General features: G+C 46.8%; 1 protein-coding gene across 3 annotated transcripts; it reads right to left on the reverse strand.

Moving 5' to 3' along the window:
* Positions 1–8,877: 8,877 nt before the first annotated feature.
* NDUFV3 (NADH:ubiquinone oxidoreductase subunit V3) lies at positions 8,878–19,343 on the reverse strand. Of its 3 annotated transcripts, XM_030835504.2 has the most exons (4): positions 19,207–19,343; positions 17,869–17,989; positions 11,796–12,887; positions 8,878–9,279 (listed from the first exon to the last, which is right to left on the reverse strand). In XM_030835504.2, the coding sequence occupies exons 1-4, from the start codon at positions 19,258–19,260 to the stop codon at positions 9,116–9,118; spliced, it is 1,431 nt and encodes a 476-aa protein (XP_030691364.2). In that variant the 5' UTR covers positions 19,261–19,343; the 3' UTR covers positions 8,878–9,115. The 3 variants fall into 3 exon arrangements, with proteins under 3 accessions (XP_030691364.2, XP_030691365.2, XP_060153732.1); XM_030835505.2 differs by lacking the exon at positions 11,796–12,887; XM_060297749.1 differs by lacking the exon at positions 17,869–17,989 and having other exon boundaries at positions 19,207–19,320.
* Between the last annotated feature and the right edge of the window lie 3,671 nt (positions 19,344–23,014).

Consider the following 23,014-nt stretch of genomic DNA (forward strand, 5'->3'; position numbering starts at 1 on the left):
GTGCTCAGAGGGAGACGGTGTTTTCCTTTGGCTTCCCCCAGCTGGCTCGGAGCAGAGGATGATGTATTTTAAGCCCCACGCTTTAAAAACCTTGGCAAGACTTCTGATGAACTAAAGACATCAAGATACACTTGTAACCTGGGCTCTGAGTAGTTTGGATTTTGTCAGGTTTTAACACCAGTGCTTAAGAGAGAGAAAAAAGGACTGGGGGAGCCCAGGCCACAGGTCGGACTCCATCCCTCGAGGGCTGGTCCCGCTCCGGGGCGGGGCTGGCATCCCAGGACAGAGCGTGGTGGTCCAGGAAGCCGCTCCGCGGCCCTCAGAGCCTGGAGGCAGCTCTTGCCAAGGGGGTGCAGGTGGTCGGTTGGCCTCGACCACCTAAGAAAGCGCAAAGACGCTTCTCTCCAGGCTGCCCAAGTTTGCCCCTTTAATGTGTTTGCCGGGTTGCCTGTTTTAGACGTTAGACGGGCACGGCTATGCCTGGCCATATTCTGTCCCTGATTTGTTCCACCCATTACGTCCCTGCTCAGCTGGGGATTCAGCAGGCGGGGTCAACAGAAGAAATAGCTTCAACCTCATTTGGTGAAAAGAGTTGCTTCTTTCTTTCTTTAAAAATTTTTTTCCAAAGATTTAAAATTTTATTTTTGAGTGAGTAATAAATTCTCATACTTCAAAAATCCAAACGGATAAAAGGAACATACGTGGAGAATTTGCGTTCCAACCCACGTCTCCATCTGTCACAGGCATAGTTCTAACATGGACCTAATCGTTCATGCTGCCCTAGTATCTGTTTTGTGGAAGGTCCTCTCCTTGCGTGTGGGTAGACCTTGCTTAACCAGGTCCCGAGCAGCCCACTTTCTGGGACACCCATTTCCGTCTTCACCCACCGCCCGGCTGAGGTACTCCACCACCCAGCCCCGCAGTGGCTGAGGAGCTGATTCGGTTTTACTGTTTCATTTCCAATATTACTTAGGTTAATACTTGATTTGTAAGTGTCGAACCCGGTATAAATGAAAGGTATTTTAATATGTGCTGGGCAGCAGGGACCGCTTGGGGCACAGGGTCTGCACCCCTCACCTTCCCCTGGGTCCTCCTGTGCCCTGATGTCTGGAGAAGGCTGTGGTGGGTGCCTGCCCTGTCCATCTCCCCTTTCACCAGCACCTTGTTCCCCCCACAGAAGGAAGGCTGGCTTCTCACTCATCTGGGAGACTGTTCGGATACATCATCCCAGAGATGTTAAAAAAAAAAGAAATCTCCGGGGCACCCCTCAAAGAAGCAACTCACAATGTCAGAGGACGCCCCACTAATCAAGGCCCTAGGACCGCGCAGTGGGGCTCCCATCTTCCCTGGGCTTATATGTGTATTTCTGTTATGAACAAAATGTAGCATTAGACACAGACATTTTGGCCTGTGTCACGACGTTGGGTATTTGAGGGAGGGGTGGTGGGCTTGAAAGCAGTGGTCCCATGTAGCTGTGCCCCTTCCACCTCCGATTAGGGAAGAAGGACGAGGGTCCTCAGACAGCAGAGCAGACTCAAAGTCAGACCCCCTCCCCTGGCTCGAGGGTACGACTCCCGGCTTCATCCAGGCGATAACCTTTGGCAGGTCGGAAATCCCACCTAGCCGTGTGTGCGTCAGGGAGCTGGGATACTCAGTATTTGCGGGATGCAGGAGCACCTGCTGCACGTTTCCCACAAGGAAGTGTGTGGTGAGTGCTCTCACTAACTGGGGTTCAGCTGCACAGTTTTCATGATTTCAAGGAGGCGCGGAGAAGTCCTCACTTCTGACAGATCAAGGTAACATCCTCAAGTAAAAGAAGCAGATACCGGAGAAAACTGAATTTCACGTGTTCTCCAGACTTGGGAAAACAGTCACTGATTTTTGCCAAAAGGTAACTGGCTACTATAAATCCACACTCTTTTATTTTTCTTTTTGACATGGGGCAATCTTGCCTGCTCTCACTCACTCCTGCCTGCACGAATGTATGTGTTATATTTTAAATGAGCTTAATGGGAAGTGCTGAGGCTTTTGTGTGAAGATGCACTCAGCCATCATCATGGCACGTGTGCAAGCTGGACGCTGACCCCAGCCCAGGGGCGGCTCCCCCGTGGCTAAGGGGACAAGCCTCAGGCCCCTCCCGGGAGCAGTGGAGGGGCCGGCCAAGGCTTCACACAGTCAGGTGGCGTCAGACTTGCAAAAGGAGGGTATTTGACCACAATCACTTAAGACCACAGTCTCTTGGGACTTCCCTGGAGGTCCAGTGGTTAGGGCTCTGCACTCACACTTCAGGGGGCACGGGTTCGATCCCTGATCAGGGAACTAAGATCCCACGTGCCAAAAAAACCAAACCAAACCACAGCCTCTTTCCACTGCAGGGTCCTCCATCACTTTCCGCTCCTGGCCGGCTTGGAGTGGCTGTCGGGGCACACTTTGTCTGGGTTTAGAGGCATGTCTATGGGTTCACACCGACTTCCTGTGTGGCCGAGCTACTGAGAGCTGTCTGCCGTGGGCACGGCCTCCGGGGACACTCCTGCTTCCCACCGAGCCGACCCGCCAGGCACGCGGATGTGAAGGTGGTGACCAGAGGGGAGACTGCAGTATGAGCGTCACGGACATGTGCTATGACCATGTGCCATGACCGTGAACATGTAGCATGCTTACAAACATGTGACGTGAACGTAAGCTGTGACCACGTCCTGAGAGGTTTGGCAGCAGCGGTAGGTGGGGAAGGAGGAGAAGCAAGTTTTTATTTTTGTCTTTTTTAACGTTTATTTATTTATTTATTTTGGGCTGCATCGGGTCTTAGTTGCGCACACATGATCTTCCCTTGTGGCGCACAGGCTTCTCTCCAGGTGTGGCCCGTGGGCTCCAGAGCACGTGGGCTCAGTAATTGCAGCACACAGGTTAGTTGCCCCGCAGGCATGTGGGATCCTAGTTCCCGGATCAGGGATTGAACCCGAGTCCCCTGCTTTGGAAGGCAGAGCCTCAACCACTGGACCACCAGGGAAGTCCTGAGAAGCAAATTTTGAAATGCAGGGAGCCAGAAACTAGTCGTGGAAAATTCTTTACATCATGAAATATGGCATCAGATTTGATTCCCCTCCATACCTAGACGAACAGAACTTCTCTCTGTGGGGAACAAACTCCATAATACAGTACATGCAATTAAACATAGGCCTTGCTTTCTCTTTTTTGATGGGAATCATGTGAAATTATATTGATCAGAATGCCTGTGCTTGAAGCAGTGCTACAAAAGGCCTCCGAGGATGTCAGTGTGCGGTCACAATTTTCATGTGTCCAGACTAAAAACAAATTTTGATCAACCCTGCAGGTGGAAAGACTGAATTATCTTTCTCTTCTATCAAAATAGTACTATAAAAATGCCATGTGAAGAAGGATTCAAAAAGTATGCGACCAAAAATTATTTTTTTATTAACTGCTTGACACATAAAGAGGTATGTCAAGCCATTAATCAAAATACCATGTTATTTTTCTGGATTTTGCGAGGTTTACAGTATCTACCAAATTTTAAAATTTGTAAGCTAGTTTTTCCTCATTCTAAATAATATCACTTTCATACCTAATTTTGAATTCATAATTGCGCATTATTTTTATTTAAGAGCGCTCCATATTCTGTCAGATTTAGGCCCCACAAAACCTGAATCAATCCTCAAGAGTGCGCTATACTTTCTCTCTTTTTTTTTTCCGTTAATTTTCATTGAACCTCTTCTAGCCTTAAGTACTAGTCATTCATGGATATAGGAACTAATTGAAAAAAATAGTTTCAATACAAATCACTAAGAAATACGTATCCAGTAAAAACTTACTTTGTAAGTTTAGAAATGTTTGTTAAAATTGGACTTTATAAGTAAGTTACTGAGACTTGTAAAAAAATGCTTTAAGAAAAATTAGGTTTTTATTAAGAATACTGTATTTTAAAAACTTTAATGTTTTCAAAAAATTTTAAAAATTGTTTAAATTTTAAAATATTTTTTTAAAAATTTAATATTAATTAAAAAAGTCTCTTCTGTACAAGAATCTGTCAGACATAAAAGAACTCATCTGACACTTTCAAAAATAAAAAGCATTAAATTATTAAATTTTAACAGACGGAAAGAAATTGAAGTAAAAAAGGAGTTCCTAAACGTCAGAAACACATTTTTTTTCAAGACACACTGGTTCCTAAAAATCCCACTGGATCCAGAAACAGCCCGTGCGAGCCCTGCAGAGCCCGGTGGCTGCTCTGCGAGTTTCTGCTCTAGGCCCCAGCTAACTTGCTCTGAAGGTCCAGCTGAGTCACCCTCTCAGGCTTCCCCCCGACCCCCTGCCTCCTCCAGACCCCTTGACTTGTTTGATTCTTCCTTAGTCGAGGTTTCTGACAGTTCCATTGTCTTGCCACCCTGACCCCGTGCTCTGCCCTAGCTCTGTGCAGAGGGGCTGTGTGGTCAGCCCGGCCCCCTCCGCGCTCTCCAATCCCTGGGTCAGAAACGAGCTCATTCATCTCTGAGCAGCTGGATTTCACTGCCTAGTTTTTTTCCCACCAAGGGCGCGGGGTGATATGCTGTCTGGAGAAAGGAGTTAGAAGATGGTAGGTGTGGGGACAGACGGAAGTGCTATCACCGAAGGCTAGATGTCCAAACACATGGAAAAGAAAGAGAAAAGGAAATGTATTTATTTATTTTTTAATAAATCTATTTATTTATCTGCGGCTGTGTTGGGTCTTCGTTGCTGCGTGCGGACTTTTCTCTATTTGCGGCAAGCAGGGGCTACTCTTCGTTGCGGCGCGCGGGCTTCTCACTGCGGTGGCTTCTCTTGTTGCGGAGCACGGGCTCTAGGCGTGCAGGCTTCAGTAGTTGTGGCACATGGACTCAGTTGCTCCGCGGCATGTGGGATCTTCCCGGACCAGGGCTCGAACCCGTCTCCCCTGCCTTGGCAGGCAGATTCTTAACCACTGCGCCACCAGGGAAGCCCTGTAAAAGTCTTTTTATTATGAAAGTTCCCAAGGACTTAATAAGTTGCAGAGAACAGAATCGTCGATCACCCAGGCTCAGCAATTATCATTTTCCCATTCTTTTATCATCTCTGCAGCTCAGCCCTTCCCATACTTTTTGTCAGAATATTTCAAACAAATTACCAGTTAAAAAAAAAAATAAAACCAGACAGTGAAATTCTTCTCCTACAGGACAGAGCCTGTTGTGGACTGAATGTTTGTGTCCCCCTCAAATTCATATGTTGAAGCCCTAACCCCCGATGTGATGGGAGGAATTAGGACTAGAGAGGCCAGGAGGGCGGGGGGCCCAAGATGGGATTAGTGCCCTTATAAAAAGAGACACCAGAATCTTACTCTCTGACTCTGCCATGTGAGGACACAGGGAGAAGGCGGACACGTGCAAGCCAGGAGGAGGGCTCTCACCAGACGTTGAATCAGCCGGCACCAGATCTCTTGATCTTGGACGTCCAGCCTCCAGAACTGTGAGACAGTAAATGGGTGTGGTTTAGCCACTGAACCTGCTGCATTTTGCCGTGGCAGGCGGAGCCCTGGCTGCCTGGTTCAGCGCCAGCACTTACCACATTAGCAATGCCAAAGGACTTACAGCTTCCTGAAAACACAACGCTCTTCCAGCATCCAGGCCCGTGCATCATACCCCCCATCCCCCGTGCCTCGGAGACCAACCTTCAGGGCTCCCTCCACCAGCTACAACTGCACCGGTGAGTCCCTGGCCCCCTTCCAGCATTCAGGTGAGACATCACGCCCCACAGAGCCTCCTCTGATGAACGCCCACCCTCACCTCTTCTCCATACAGCTGACTCATGTCGTGAGACTCGGCACGTGGCCTACAATGTGCCTCACAGGCCTCCTTTCTCTCTCAGGCTGTGAACTCGGGAGAGGCCGGCGGCCTTTACCATCTGTGAACCCAAGGCCCAGACCCGAGCCCAGCGTGGAGCAGACATTTAGACTGATGTTGATTCCAGGCCTGCTAGAGAGAAAACTACTCCCAAAGGAGCATCACTTCGGTGGTTAATATTTTACATCTTAGTCTCTGTTTCAGACCCTTCTAGAATAAAGGCCAGAGGAGGGCGGAGGGAAGGAGGGCAGGGGAGAGGGCAGTAGAGCTGGGGCGCTGAGCATGTGGAGAACGCCACTTAGCTGGCCTTTCACTGAATCAAATGATCTGTGGCCGCCGCATAACACTGGGGTATGAACACTTAAAACTGCAGCCCTGAGACAAACCCCGCTCTCCGCGTCTTTCTGTGAGGCCCACAGCAAGAATGGTTTTTAACATCTTTAAAGGGTTGGAAAAAAAGAATGACTGAGCCGCACTGACTGTATGTGTCAAAGCCAAAAATATTTACCATCCGGCCCATTTCTGGAAAAGCGTGCCACCCCCCCTGCTTTAACAGACTGAGTCGGTGTGCATCGTTTCTAGCTCATGCAGCCTCCCTGCAGGGTGAGGCACATCGTGCCGTTGGCGAACTCATTTTACAAACCTTTGCCTGCATCCGGCACGCAGGGTACGGGGCCACGGTCACACAGCGCTGGGGGTGAGCGAGGAAGCGCCGAGCACTTTCTTGGGTTGGGAGACAAACAGAACGTACAAACTATCAAAACACAAACCTCGGGCTTGGAAGCAGCATCAGAAAAGCCACACGATAACCTGCTGAGTTTCAGGTTCAGCAGCGGCCAGCAAGCATTAGAACCGGGGTCCACAATAAGCAGGGCTTGGACTTAGGGTCTCTGTACAGCCTCCTGCGGTCCCAGGGTATGTGTTGTAACAGGTGTAAGAGAACCAACATCTAGGAAGATGTCAGAGTTCAGGTGACGTGATGGGAAAAATATAAAAGGAGGTAGAATCATTACCTTATTGAACTCAAAAACATATTAAGCCGGTTTAAAAATCTCACAGAAATGAGAGCAATACTTGTGCTCATGAATCACTTATGATCATCAGCTTGGCTTCTGGAAATTCATCTTCAAGAAACAATACAAAATACAAAATGAGTTACATTCACAAAGGTGTTTCTGGTAGCACTCTTTAAAGGAGAACATGGGAAATTACACAAATCCAAAACGCTGCACTTGGCGGGTAACCACGGTGTTGCCCCCAGATGGAGGACCAGGGGGTCTGAAGACAGAGCCACACCCGGTGCTGTTTATCGTGGCCGCAGGAGGCCTTTTCAGGGGGCGGGGCAGAGGGAACCAAACTCCCAGAGAGACTGAGAGATGAGCCCAACAGCACTGGTTCCAAGGGAAAGCTTCATGCAACTTAAAATATATTTGGACTGGTTTTTATGTAAAAAGAACTTCAACTCTCCGTGGTGTTAACAGCCAGGGAGACACACTCCGTGGCATCAGCGTCCATGCCCCCCCCAACCACCACAGAGCACAGGGGTTCTGTGGGCCAGTGTGAGAAGCAAGCTATCCAATGAAAAAAAGCCCCAGAAGGATAGAAAACTGTACATACATTATATGGTCATATCTAAACAAAACCACCACGGGGGCACGAACCCGCGTCCCCTGCATTGGCAGGCGGACTCTCAACCACTGTGTCACCAGGGAAACCCCGTTTTCTTTCTTTTGGTAATGGGGTTTTAGTGCTATTATAATAAAAAACGTGATTAGAAGAATCTTGCAGAGTTGCTAAGCCTCCAGGGTGGTAACAAAGTCGGAGACATGTGATCACGATATTAGTTTTCAACACCATGTTTTCGGTCCTGGTATCCTTACTTGGACTCATTTTAAGAAATGCAGGATTACAGAAATCTGAGTCAGAAGTTATAATACCCTGTACTGTTTGCTATAAATTGACTGGAGGCCAAGAACCAGAACTGAAATGAAATAAGGCCCACGAGTTTGGGCACATAAACATCAGGGAAGTGTGAGAACAGGCAAACCAGGAAACGTCCCCGGTGTGCAGACAGACATTCTGCTTCAGGGGGGGACGCGAGGCCCCAACAGATGGGTGCAGTCTCTCAGCCCAGCAACACCTCATCTGGATTTGTTACTTCTCAGAGCGGACTGTTTATTCCGGCCTCACAGGGGCCTGGTGCAGGCACCGAGTGACACACGGGAGCCTGCTCACACAGCGCACGTCCCCAAGCCTGGGTAATGTTCCCGCAAATGACAGAGTTATTCGGCCAACCCAGAAACCCTCTGTGGCTAAATGAGCTCAGTCTGCCAGGCCACCTGGGAACCCAGCTGCTGCTGGACCCTATACGACCTTCACCTGTCTGTAATGCCGCCGCTCGAAACTTCCCCGAGTTTACATCCCATGCCTAATTCAAGTGAGCAAAAGAACTCCCATCCTTCTGATAATAAAATGCCATGATTTAGTAACTTCTTTGCAACGCAGCAGGTAGTTAACATGTGTAAAACTCCTATTTCCAATTCATCAAGAACTAGGTCTACCAAATCAGAAGGCCCTGCTGCCCTTATCAACACCTTGCTGGTGAACCAGAAAACGCTGAACTGACCAGGGGCCCAGCACAGCAGAATCAGAGGGAAAGCACCTGCAGTTCTCTAATTGTGTGGATCTGTCCAGTGACCCATACTTTATAATTAAGGAAAAATTCCTGGACTTCTCTGGTGGCACAGCGGTTAAGAATCCGCCTGCCAGTGCAGGCGACACAGGTTCAAACCCTGGTCCAGGAAGATCCCACAGGCCACGGAGTAACTAAGCCCATGCGCCACAACTACTGGGCCTGAGCTCTAGAGCCCACGAGCCACAACTACGGAAGCCCGTGCTCTAGAGCCCGTGCTCCGCAACAAGAGAAGCCACCGCAATGAGAGGCCTGGGCAGGGCAACGAAGAGTAGCCCCTGCTCACCGCAACTAGAGAAAAGCCTGCGCACAGCAACGAAGACCCAACACAGCCAGAAATAAATAATTAATTAAAAAATTTTTAATTTAAAAAAAAGAAAAATTCCCTGCACATAGATGCATCTAAACACATGGTGAATAAGTCATCAGCAGGACTGCTGCCAATTCACAACTCACTATGAAAGGTGTGGAAGGGAAAGCAATCCTACACACCAGGCCGCATGACCACTGAGCAGATTTTATTTTCGCACGCAAGAATGCAGAAAGACACCGAAAGGTTAATCTTTAAACTGAGCTCTCAGTGGCGAGGTGACTCTCGTCCTGAGGAGGGCTGAGGCATCCTGAACTTCAGGAGCTCCAGGTTTAGGTCCAAGAAGGTGTACGTGCTGTAGTCATGATGCTGGAGATTCTTGTAGGTGGTGGTGTCAAATGGCTCAGCGGGGGTGGCGGCCAGCGGGGACTCTGCGGGGGAAACACAGCGCAGGTGAGGACCTCCGGCAGGGAGGGAGCTTCTGAGTGAGTCAGCGCACACTCACTCACTCACTCACTCACACACACACACTCACATACCAAGCATTCTACATGAACCTTTCCTGAATGCACTGTCTACTTAGAAAAGCCCATAAAGCAACACTGTCTTCAAAAGCAAAATAAAGAAATTAGCTGAAAATTTATACTAAAACATATAGCCTCAATAATGTAAGAAATGGAATAGCTTTTACAACGTGCCTTAACATCTTAACTTTGTATACCTCTAGCCTTGAAGATGCCAAGAACAGTTATGGAGGGACTTTCAGGTCATTTAAAGATGCAGAAAAAAAGCAGATCTATTAAAAAATGTCTCTAATAGAAATAAACCATTCACAGAAGAGAAATTTAAAAGCAGAAACTAAGTGAACCTTTTAAGTCTCTAAGCGCAAGAAAATTAGATAAAGCCCAGTGGTTATAATAATAATGACACAGTTAAGGGGAACTGGAAATGAGATGTGTAATTTCTGTTGTTTAACTTTTTTTGAAGAAGTTGTTGGTATACTTTAGATTCACAGACTAAGAAATACTTAGCCTTATTTCTCTAAGTGGAAAGAAGAATTAAAATCCACACGCCTACACTACTGGTGATCTTAGAACTAAGAGCGTGGATGAAGCACAAGACGCCCGGCTCTCCTGCAACATGACACGCGACATGATGCAGGCACAGCGAAGCTGGCGTGGGGTGATGGCTCAGCCTGGTTAAGTTCTTACTGACCCTAAACCACTGCCGTCGAGACTCTCGCCACTCCTACTCATGTGGCACAAAAAATAACTACAGTTTTCCACTATTTGGATTCATACCAAAAGTTTTGGTTTTCATTTTTTTGGTTGTATTAAAATAAATGATGTCTTATTTAAAGAAGTGACGTCTTTCCAATCTCAACACGCAGAGTATCTTCGATGTGGTACAGGGACATCCCAAGCAGATGCACTCTTACAGCCCAGGTGGGGAAGGTGCTGACTGGAGGGAACGAGGGTCTGGAGAACGCTTGTCCAACACCAATCCCCTGGGAGGGCCAGGAGCCAGGCAGCTGGGCTGGGAGAGCTACGAAGTCGGCCCCGCTGTAGACGCTGCCCCTGCAAGTGAGCTGCACTCCTGGGCAGTGTCTTTAGCCTCTGAAGGGCAAAGAGAACACTGGAAAAATAACACAACCATGAAAAAGTAGGGGCAAATTGTTTTCAAAAAGATTGCAGTCTGAAAACCCCCAACTCTCTATGTTATCATCCTGAAGGTTTTACAAATTTACAGCAGAATGACTAACAGCAGCATCAGGAAAGTGGTTCTTGACGTCTGGAGAAGTCTGGCAGGGGCTGGTACTTCGCACATTTATGAAAGAGGAGATGGAGAGGGAAGAAAACACATCAATCCTGTCAACATAGTGCAACCCGTAAGTATAATTACAGGTAATGTAAATTAGGCAAGGGGGGGCTTTAAAAAGAAGAGAGCAAACAGGAAGGAGCGGGGTTTGTCAGTGATGCGTTTCAAGAGCCACAGATCCTAAGACAGGAGACCTGCTTTACAGTTTCGCCATGATCCACCTAGAGCACACTGCATTTTATGAGGTTCAAAGCGCAAGAAAACGCTAAAATAATAGGAATAAAGTTTCCCTTTAAAAATATACGGTAGCAGGGCTTCCCTGGTGGCGCAGTGGTTGAGAGTCCGCCTGCCGAGGCAGGGGACACGGGTTCGTGCCCCGGTCTGGGAAGATCCCACATGCCGTGGAGTGGCTGGGCCCGTGAGCCATGGCCGCTGAGCCTGCGCGTCTGGAGCCTGTCCTCCGCAACGGGAGAGGCCACGACAGTGAGAGGCCCGCGTACCGAGGGGAAAAAAAAAAAAAAATTTAGGGTAGCAAAATAGCCCTTCATAAAAATTCAATATAGAAAAAGCAGCCCGTTGCGCTTTTTAGGAGCAGGAACTGTCTAGGGTAAATCAGACTCGTGCATTTCATGGCTGCCTCCATGTCACGGCTTTACTCCCTAAAATGCGATTTTCCCTTAGGCATAAAGATGCTGAAAGCCACAGCCTGTCTGGCTCACCTGAAGACCATCAGTACAGCTGGAACTATCGCTCCTCACCTGTGGGAGTTTAATAGGACAGCCCCCCCCTCCACTCAGTGACATGCTCTGCAGGTTCAAGAAATGAACACTTAAACACCCTCAAAAGTTAAGGGTGACGACGTTAAATTGCCTATTTTCACAAGTTACACTGGTTAAGGGACAGTCCAAGAGTGCCAAGGGCATACTCTTCCACTGTGATATAAATTTCAAATGTTTCAGGAATTTTTATCCATAACTAACATATATCCCTCAGCCTATCTGAGACAGTGCTATAGGCCATATTCCTATTGCAGAATCTGATCAAGCGTAAGGCTTCTTCAGATCACACAGCTCTTCAGTCTCACCCACCACCACAGGACAAGAGCTCTCAGCCCCAAGTCAAGGTATACCCTGTGTGCCGTCCTGGCCTTCCATCTGAGTTGCTGAGTCTTCGATGATTCCGCCCTTTTCCTCAAGCTTTAGTACCGCTGTCTTTTCATCAAAAACGTCTTTATTGTGAACAGGGACTGGCTTCAAATTTTTCACGGGTAACTGATCTTCCAAAATCTCTTCCTTAGCCTTCAAGATTCCTCCTGCTACTTGCTTTCCCAGATTTTCCTTCTGGAACAGGGAAAGAGCCACCTCCCCATCAGGCTCTGGTACTTGTTTTTCCAAAAGCCTTTCTGTGGTCTCAGGAGTCGCTGGCAGCCGTCGTCCTGCTCTGGTTTCCGCAGACTGAGTGGGCGCTGGGCTGCCATGCGGTCGCGTGGATAATCCTGATTTCGTACGGTCAGATGAGGTTTTTTTAACTTCCAGTGGCTTCTGGCTTTCCTTATCTATTTCACTGGACGCAGATACTTCCTGCCACTGTTTTTCCTTTACATCTTGCTCCATAAACTTTCCACCTGCGTGTGACTTGGGTGCTGTGGTTTTTGGTTTGGGGTCTTTTCTGTCCTCTGATGGTTGACGGGAGGCCCCTTTCTTCGCCCCGTGGGGCCTCTGTGCAGAGACGAGGTCCGGATGCGGCTGCTGTGATACACTCTTCTCTTGTGCGGATATTTCAATTTGGGGGGCCCCACCTGCAGAGGAATGGGAGGCCTGTGCTACGGGAAACCCTCCTCTGAGCTTGCTCTTTGCCTGAGGACCCGCTTCTGAGCTGTCACCCTCCTCATCTGACTCGGAATCAGAGGAGCTGGACGAAGATGAAGACGAAGATGAATCATCTGTCCCTTTCCTGCCCTGCTGGGTTCCTTCTGAATCAGAACCCTGTTTTCTGAATGGAGGTGCAACTTTCTGAGGAAACTCTACCAAAGTCTTTCTTGGCAAAAACTTCAGAACCCCTTGGTCTGTGAGCGGCATGCTGGCATCGGGGTTAGGGCCAGCTAGCACCCTGCCTTGCTTCACAACTGGTGGGGAAGAAGTGGGTGAAGGTACGTTTTTAGACAATTCATCTGCTGTTGGGGTGGCTAGCTGCTGGCCCCTCTCCTTTGGCTCCACTACATCTAGGAAATGGCATAAAGAGGAAGATTATTTTTAATATTTAGTAAAACAGTGAAAATTCACCAAGGCCACAGACATTTCATTACATATCACCTTGTTATTGATAATATCTTCAACATAATCATCTTAGGAACTGTTCTGTCAAAACCCATTCTTAAGTGAAAGGCAAGCCACACAAGACAGAGAACAGTAAAAAACGTAGATGTTTTTCTTGGTAGCTGAAACTTTTTAAGATGGGATTTTTACCAATAGAAGTAACAATCTTGTCTCCATTTTTTTGCAGCGAGAGCTTCTGGATGGTAATTTTTTAAGCTACTATTTTCATCTAAATTTAAGATAAACTATAATATAAAGATATTTTCAGATAATGAAGTTTTAGAAATGTATCATTTCTTAAATCCCTAAAAAAACTGGTGCACCTCAAATATTTTAAAAAATTACCCGTATTGTATGAACTTGAACTTTCTGAACAAAACAGCAAAGCAGAAGTAGAGACAGTGGCCTGGTTTGGGTCTGGGGTGAGCATATGCATGAGTCTAAGAGTGGGAGATCAGACGGAGGACGTAATGTGATTCAAGTGAAGGTGCTGGAGACGATGGGAAGTCCTGCAAAATCCTATCATTTGGGGATTTCCTCTGCCAAGGAAAAGTATTACAAGACCAGAAAAGTCTAAAATAATTTAGTATCATATATATCATTGGAAACAATGAGTTTTAAGCTGTTACAAAAAGATGCTGATATAAACGTCTTAGACTTTGTAGAGTCAGTTACAAAAGAAAACGAAAGCCCGCCACAGTACGTTCATGAGAGCTCATTTCATTCAGTTTTCTCAGGTGCTAAATCTCTTTTAACCATACAGATTAGAAGAAAAATACAGGACAAGTGTTTATAAATTAAAATTACTTTTCAAATCTAAAGCAAAACTTTATAAAGTATATTTCAGATGAGCGAACTCTAAATGCATTCCTTACTTTCAAGTCTAGGAGTCTATACTAAAGAGTATACTACTTCTTTAAAGTGGAAAAAAATGTATTTCTAACTTTACCATCTTACTGGTATCCAAAAAAGTTTCTAATTGTTTTCTGAGCTCAGGAACTCTCTCTCTCTCTCTAAAACAGAATGATAGAAAATGGTCAAAGAAAACTGAGGAATAACCAGAAATAATGAGAAATGGGCCAGAGAGAGGTTAATGGGCAGTGTAAGAGGATATGACTGAACAGCTGGAGCAGTGGGTCACTGCTTAAAAAACCATCACCGTGTCACCTCCACCCCCGCACGCCCTCTGCCATGCCCTGTCTGATTCTGTGGCCGTGTGCCACCCCAGAATCTGCATTCTGACTGCAGGAGAACAGAGCTCCAGGATCGTGTTAAACATAAAACCATGGCAAAGGCATGCACATGCACTTGAACTCTCTCTCTGTCTTTCTAAACCATACCTGATATAGCCCAGAAATTTCTATAAGCAATGGGTAACATAGGCTGGTCTACAAACCCTGCTAGCCTGCTCACCTGTATCATTAATACACTTCTAGGCTGAGCATGAATTTTCCAGTGTGAAAAATTAACTAAAAGTAAGGCTTATTTTAGATAGGCTGCTATCTAATTATTATGCCTCAATCTTCTAAAATTTATTGTGGAGATTTTTAAAAATGTAAATAAGTTATTAAAACGTTAGAGTTTATCACCTATTGAAAACAGGAAGAAAACTTCAAATGATATAGTTTATTTTGTTTGAAAAAGGAAACTTCTGTCTTATTTAATGTTATAAGAACATTAATGCTCTTATTAACATTAACATATAATGTTAATAAGAATATTAATGTTTTAAAATATCTTTTATTCAGGCTTAGTTATTGGGACAATTCCATGGAAAGGCTAATAGAATAAGCCTCAGTAGCATATTTGCTTTTTATTAAGAGCCAACCTCTGACCTGCTGCAGCACAGGCCCAGCGTCCTCTGTGACTCAGCAGGAAGCCTGCCACGACGATCTGTAGCTGCCACCAGTGACCTCTGTGCCAAAGTGCCAGTGTGGACACCACACCTGCATTCACAGTGCAGGATGTCACCTGGAGACACAACCATCGGGTACAGGAACAATGGCTCTCACTTTGAATATAAGTATGACTTTACCTGTTTGTTTTCATGAAACCTCTTGCGTGTCTAGAGGCGGGATGCCTGCATACTCTGAAAACGTTTTAGTTTCAGTGTGACTTTCCTTGAAAGATAAATATACGAAAACACAAAGCTACTTAAATAAGACTAGCCATGGAGACACCCCTCCCAGCACAAGAGGGGGGCTTTCAGGGACGGTTTCGAACCCTCAGAGACCATCACAACCCACGTAAATAAAGGTCTACGAACACTAGTGACAGCGCAGAGACAGGAGTTCTCTTATTGCTTCTCTATCTCCTCTCAATTTGAATTTCCTGAATTTCTTTCCTGCTCATTGAAAAGCAAGGGAGGGCATGACCTTCAACGTTTTAGTAGTCCCCTACTGAAAGGAAAAATGCCTTTGGTGTTTCAAACAGGTCAGCAGCCTTACAATACTGCCACATCTTGTCAGTGGGTCACAAAACTAATTTCAGAAACAAAGCACATTCAGAAACAAAGGTGCATTTCAACAAGATGTGAAAGACTAGTTATTCAAATTCTGTATGGTAACTAAAACCTCTTTTTACATGTTTTCTACTATTAAAAAAAGTTTTGTTTTTTTTTTTTGGTTTTGGTTTTAATGAACATGCGAGAACCGAGACCTTTTTCAGAGGCAAGACAGCACATTGCTTATAAATATGGGCTGTGGGGACTTACTGCCTGGGCTCAGACTGGGCTCCACTACCGACATCTGTGTGACCTTGGGCAGCTCAGGAGTCCCCCGCCCACTTTCTCATCTATAACCCAGGGATACTAATGGTACCTTCTCACGAGGTGTGGAGGGGAGATATGGAGTGCTTAAAACAGTGCCTAGCAACATTGGTTAGAATTAAATACATCAAATTCCTATTTCCGTAGATTCCTCGTTTCTCAAACTGGAACAGGGGCTTGAAGCAGATAATGAACTTTGGCTTCCTGACAGAGTCTTTAGAAAGCCACATAGGAGTTATTCTGTCAATGGTTTATTACTGATTATTGCAAAATTCAGCCTAGTGATGGAATTCACCAGAACATCAAAGCTGGCAAGCCAGGCAGCTGTGCAGGGGAGGCACCCACTTGGAGACCCGGATTCTGATGTCTGTGCTCGCCATGCTGGCAGCTCCCCTCAGGAAGGAAGCGTTGGCTACGATGAGCTGCGCCCCAGGTGGAACAATGGAGAGCATGTTCACCCCAGATGCAGATCCCCGGACTAGATGTGAACCCAAGGGTGAGCGCTCGGGGCCCAGTCTGCACGCAGGGAACTTTCCCTCGAGCTTCCAAAACCACCCACAGTGGCAATGCGCCACTGGCGGGCCAAAGCATTTCTGTATCTTACACTCACCAATCACTGACACTTCGGGAGAAATACTGAGGCCTGCACATGTTGACTTAGAAGCATCATTTCTTTTTCTTCATGGAGGGACTGTAATTATTTTTTAAATTCTGAGATACAAACATAATGTGCATTAAAGACGGTGTAGCTCTAAAAACCGTCCTCCCACCTGACAGCACATACACATGACACGCCGGTCGTCGGTCTCACATCGACCAGGCCAAGACTGGCATGCTGATCCCGCTGAGGGCGGCAGGGCCCGCCACGCCCAGAGGCAGAAGCTACATGAGCCCGAGGCCAACTCCCAGCTCAGTGTTCCCTTCTCGTAACTGCACCCCAAACCGCCACAGGATGAAGTATTCCATTTCCACTCATATGCAGAAGCATGTTTGTAAAAAGGGGGATCTTTGGAAAAAAGAAGAGTCCTTATGTTTAAGATACCTGTTTAGAAACGTACAGATTAAAATGAAAATGGAATTCTGGCTTTAAAAACACAGCAGGTACAGGACAGAAAACAACGCTCCTGCTGAATTCGGACGGGAGCGCGTAGACACCACAGGGAGGGTACACCTGCTCAGCATGGATGGATGGCGTGTGAAAGGCAGTGGGTGGCTGGCTCTCTCAACAGCGCGCGGACGTTTTATAGGCTGCCCATGTCTCCGTGGGCAGATGAAGGGGGACAAAAGCGTCTACACGCTTTTCAAGCATTCAAACTGAGTAAATGATATTTTGATGAAAACAAGACAAACTCCAATTATCCTTCTAAACCCCACACAGTCAAAGCTTTATAAAGAGACTGCATGTACCATATGCATGTATTCAGAGTTAACTAGGGTTTCATCAGTTAAGACTAAACGCGGTGGACCTGGATTATAACCAGGTTTACACTGCTGCATTTCCTGCTCTCCTCCTACGAGGATACACTACACTGGATTCAGGGGGAAAAGTCAAAACTGGTGACAAAAGTCAAAATGACTGTGGACAGAGCTGGAAGCAGATTAGAATCATGCTTCACCAGAGTCATAATGGAAGACGGTACCTACTCCTAACTCTCTCTCCACAGTCGTAAAAGGATGCCTGCGATCCTGGGCTATGACCAAGCAAAGCCTGGGAGACTACGGATAAGTCCCAGAGACCCTGAAAAGTCACAATCAGGGAAGAAAAAAAAGGAGGGGTTCACAGCTACTTCACGGGAGTATGGGATCGGTATTAGGGCCACCTAAATGCCGCAGAGCCTGCATGCTCTGCAGCCCGTTGCTAGCCATGGAGTCTGGCATTCAGAAAATACAGAGAGAACAGCTCAGGGCTAATTGCTGAGTTCAGCCTTAACAGAGTTAACTGTTATGTTACTGATGTGTTTGGTCTAAAGCCTGTTACAGATACTATGTCTGATTATAACCTGGACACTGCTAGAAACAAAGAGTCCAATTATGTAGCTAGTAAACTCCTTTTCCTGCTTGGGAAGCTGACTGATTTACTCTGTATTCTGTCTCCCTTAAAACGACCACTAAAATCTTACTTTTTGGTGGACTTTGCTTCTTGGGATTCGGTGGCAATCCCTTTTCCTTCTTTCCTGATTCTGCAGAGAGAGAAACTGTAGAAGCAAGTCCTCGAAACACTCCTGCTTCTAGGAGCACAGTCTGACAAAAGAACGGCACAAATACGAATATTTTAGAGTAATACCGTTTTTAACAGCTATTACGACATGAATACTACGTATTATTATGACATATAAATGCTTTGCATACATATGGCATATTTCTAACAGTTGTTACAATTCTCTTAACCTATGTGTATTATGGAAATTTGAGAAAATACAAAAAAAGCTGCAAGGAAAAAACACCTGAGTTCAAGGACAGTCACTCTTAGCATTTGGGTATTTCTCCAACCAGACTTTCTCCTGAGCGTACTGTTTTGTACTCTCCAATTACCTATCAACCTACAAAGTACTGATTCTTTTCATAAAATGTTTTCCTGTACTTAGAATATAAAGTAGAAGCACTATCTAGCCATGAAAAATAATGTACATGAATAATAGTTGCTTCAAAACTGCCTACCATATATCATAAGTGGAAAGCATTTTACAGAGCGTTAATTCACTCAGCATACATCTACTAAGGCCTGCTATGTGCTGGGCACTGTTCCAGATGCTGGACACAGAAGAGAGGTGCCTACAGCCCATGTATGAGAGTGAAACATTTGCTTCTTATGGTTATGACGTCAGCACGTGTGTATATGTATACATGAAAGCAAAAACCGAAATGAACTGGGACTAGATATGCAGAGGTAAATAGTGGCCTCCCTGACAACAGATCTCCCCTCCAACCATCTGTACTTTATTTTGCCACGAATAGTTCTTGCTTTTGTAATAAGAGCCCTTTTAATTTTAAAGATAGTGAAGGGGACTTTGCTTTTCCTATATGGAGAAAGCCCTTCTTTCTTCCTTTTTTTTCACAGATGAGGTAACCTAAGCTGGCTTCACATGGCTGCCTCGTAAGTTACCGGGTCAACCAGGTGCCTGAAAGTGCCCTTATTTCCTCGCGGGTTAAATAAGCAGTAGAGACACTGTCCTCAAGGGTTCGGACAGGGCTCGGCGCGGGGCACCAGCGGCCCCCACGTCTGTCGGAGGCCCGGACCGCACACCGGAGCTTCCCGGTGATCCAGGACCAGAGGGAGCGGTGGCCGGGGTCGCCGGGACCCTCGCCACTCCCCGGGCCCGGCCCCCGACCAGACGTCCTCTCCTCGGCCCAGGAAGTGGGGTCAGCGGCGTCCCCGGACGGCTGGAGGTGACCGTCAGGGCCGCGGCCCTCGCCCCGCCCTCCGCGGGCTCCCGGGCGCCGGCCCGGCCCCCCTTTACCTTCAGCCCCCCGGCTAGTCCTTGCCGCAGCAGAAACGAGGCCGCCATGGCCATGACGGGGGCGCGGGCCGGGGAACAGGCCGGGCGGAAAAAGGTCACACCTAACAGACGCGGCCGCAGCGCGCACTCTGCCACCTGAGGGCCCGCCCCCTAGGATGAAGGCGCCAATCACAGGCAGGGACGGGGCGGGGCGGGGCTCCGGCTGCTGCGCGCGCACCACGGCCGAGGTCCTGCGCGCGCATCCTGGCGGCCTCCAGGTTCCCCGCGCTGCGCCTCGAGGCCACGCCCCCGGGAAGAGCCACCAATCACTGGCGGTTGGGGCCCGCGGACCCGAACGGCGCGGCAGCCTGGGCGCTGGGTCACCGAAGTGATCATTGTGGGTGCCATTTCCTGTACTCCGTCCGGAGTGGTCACCTGTGGTCACCCTGCAGGGCAGCCTCAGGAGGGACCGTGGACGCTCTTTTGGCCTGTGACCGCACTAGTCCCGTAGCCAAACAGATCAGAAGTGCAAGCTTTAGTTTACTTGAGTGTTTATAACTTGCGGTGCAGACTCCCCCCAAGTTAGGCATAGACATGGAGTAGGTGTAGTTAGTTATTGGCTTCCTTCTCCCCCATTGATCGTGCCTCCCCACTCCTGCCCATGCCCGGTGCCGGGAAGCATTCCAACCAAGAGGAGCATACCCACACCTCAACTCCAGCCGGGAGAGGCTCCCCACCGTGGCTAAGGCTGGAGACTTATACAAGTGCCAGATAAATGGGTAAAACAGATACCCCGTGAAACCGTGCCCCATAGGGTTAAAAAAAAAAGCATCCCCATAGGATTAACAGAAACTGGTGACTAACAGAAATACCTGAGCTTGTCTGACAGAACAGCAGCTAAAGGAACAGCTCGCTAAAAACTCTGCTTCTAACGTGCCTTCACTGACCAAGCTCACCTTAATTACTTCTGACTCCTTAGTCACGCCTAAAGATAACACCTCTGACCTATGGGTCACTGTAGTAATGGAGGCTTTAGTGGTTTTTCAAGAACTTTAGTGGTTTTTCAATGACCACTTCTGTGACCCAGCGCCCAGGCCGCCAGCGCCGTTTTTCAGGAACTTAGGGTGGGCTCCTGTCCAGTTCAAGCCGGCTAAGACTGGTTGGGATCACCAACCCTAAAACTGGGCCCGTGCCAGGTGTCGGACGAATGACCTTTTGAGATCAGAGGGTGGAAAACTCCACCCTCAGATCCTGCTAATCAGGAGGAACAGATGTCACCGTGAGTAATTTTAGTGCTTTTCTAGATATTTGGCTCATAACATCCGCTGCAAATCTCTAACTATCTGAGGGCCTGTTCTGCCAGTTTCTCCCAGAGCACAGAGGGCCTCATTCCTGATCTCCACCCTGAGCTCCTTTCAGGGGGTGTTGAAGGTGAGTGGCTGCAGTGGAGGATGACCTCATCTTTGTAGAGGCAGATGGCAAGGGACAATTTGTAGTTGGCACCAGCACCTAAGCCTGGGGGGAGCAGGACCTCCTTGGACGCTGCTGCAGTCAGGTGGGGAGGTTAAGCAGGCCTACACGACATTTGGCCAGAAGGAACAGAAGCAACAGTGCCAAGTGCAAGAGGCAAATAGGAAATAGAAAAATCAAGCAGGGGCCAGAGAAAGGGCCGGTGGTTTCACAGGTATTTGTGGAGAGGAGATTATATCTTATTTCACAGTCAGCTGGAAAAGTGTAGGCTAGATTTTGCTGCCAGTGGGGGTTGTTCGTCAGTTGTTAATTCTCTGCCCTAGTCGTTCTGCAGGCACCGTCACCTGTGCCTGAAGTTCTAGCAAGTGATGATCCAGCGTTTTTAGGCAAAACCTCAAAAACTTGTGTTTGTCTATATTCCTTAATGAGTCACATAAAATTCTATCTAAACTATTAGGAATCCACCACCCACCCAACCAAGGGTGAATTAAACTTCTTTTTAAGATAACTGGATAACTTGGGCATCACTTGGACCAGTGATGGGTCCTGAACTCAAAGGTGTTTGGGCCAAAGAGGAAAATTAACATACTCAGCTATCACACCTTCCATACGTATGACCTCACTCTGCATCCTGGGCTAATATGTACATACACTGTAAGCCCCAAAGGAAATGTATTATGGCATTATCCTATGTAAATAAGTATGATTTAATTACGTCTTAAATTAAGATTTTTTTAAAACAAAGCTTTCAGTAACAGTGTAGTTTCTAAATTTATTTTTATTGAAGTACAGTTGATTTACAATGTTGTGTTAGTTTCAGGGGTATAGCAAAGTGATTCAGTTATATATATATATTTTTTTTCAGAGTCTTTTCCCATATAGATTATTACAAAATATTGAGTATAGTTCCCTGTGCTATACAGTAGGTCCTCGTTGTTTATTTTATGTATAGTAGTGTGTATATGATAACAGTGTAGTTTAAAACTATTGTTTAGAATGACCATACATAGCATGCCTTACTAAGTTAGTAAGATAATTTTCTTTTTAATAATCGAATAAAAAAACCAGATTGCTCAGCAAACAGGAAAAGTAAATTTAAAAGCTTTTACATAAAGAAAAAATAAGAAAATAAAGTTGAAGTTATACTGGATGTACCTAAAACTGTGTTTTAAAACATATGTAATGACTTCTATTTCTGGCACTATGTGGCCACAAGACGTAACGAAGGACCCTCGGGTTACAAAACATGTAGCAATGCTGGGTACAGTATTACAAGCATAATTTCAAACGACCAGTTCCGTTCTCACGCCAGTTCTGCTTTCCGTGGCCTCTGCTGGCTCCTGTTCATGACTGCCGGGCAGTGATGTACTGGGAGCTCGTGCTTCTGGGCTCTTCTCTGTGGGGATTCCCAAGTTCCGGGTTGAATGTGTGTTCCTCCCGAGTGGATTTGGGTTTTGCCATACCCTTCTTAGTGCTGGTTGTCTTGGTCTAGTGTGATCATGTTTTTCACAGTCTGGAGTGTCCTGGACCACAGGAAGTGTGTGTCTCCAGGGGCCAAAACACAGAAGCCAGAAACGACAAGAAGCCAGCACTGCCCTGGGAGCATCTGCTGATCTCAGTAAAGCCAAAGCATTGGTTTAACTGACATCAGAAGAGGAGACAAGACTTTGGCCCTGAGGACACTTGGGAGTGGGCTGGAGAGCATCAGAGGAAGCCCTTGCAGAGCTCCCCTCAGTGACAGGGTGAACCTGGGCAAAGCCACCCGCTAGCAAAAAAATCTGCAAAGAAAGTCCACAGGAAATGTGTCTATGTCAGGTGCGGATACATATCTCAAGGCCTATTCTCTCTTGAGTCTGGGGTTAAAACATACACATACCTCCCATGGTCCAGGACATGCCAAGCCCTAAAATTAAAATTTCTCTCTAGCAAAAGATACTATAAAAAGTGAAATGACAAGCCACAAACTGGGAAATCATTTAACTCGTGAGGAATCGGTATCCAAAATACACAAAGTGTTTCCTACTTATTAACAAGAGGGACAAGCCACCCAAAAGAATCAGATAGGGGCTACCTCTGGAGGGGATTTGGGAGACTGGAGTGAGGCCTACATGGAAGGGAGCCTTGGGGCTTCAGTTCTGTTTTTGTAATGGTTAGTTCTTAAGGTATATTGGGGGTACAGGAGTGTTTGCTCTCTTATATGCATGGTTTTGATTTGTAAGAAATATTTTATAATGCATTTTGATGAGTTAAAAAACCCCACAAATGTTTTGTTTCATTTGGTGCTTCAAAGTTATAAGATTGTTTTCTTTTCTCTTTTCTTTTTTTACTTTTTGACCATGCCGTGAATCATGTGGGATCT

This window comes from Globicephala melas, chromosome 4 (assembly GCF_963455315.2).
Source record: "Globicephala melas chromosome 4, mGloMel1.2, whole genome shotgun sequence".
In the NCBI taxonomy this organism is placed as follows: domain Eukaryota; kingdom Metazoa; phylum Chordata; class Mammalia; order Artiodactyla; family Delphinidae; genus Globicephala; species Globicephala melas.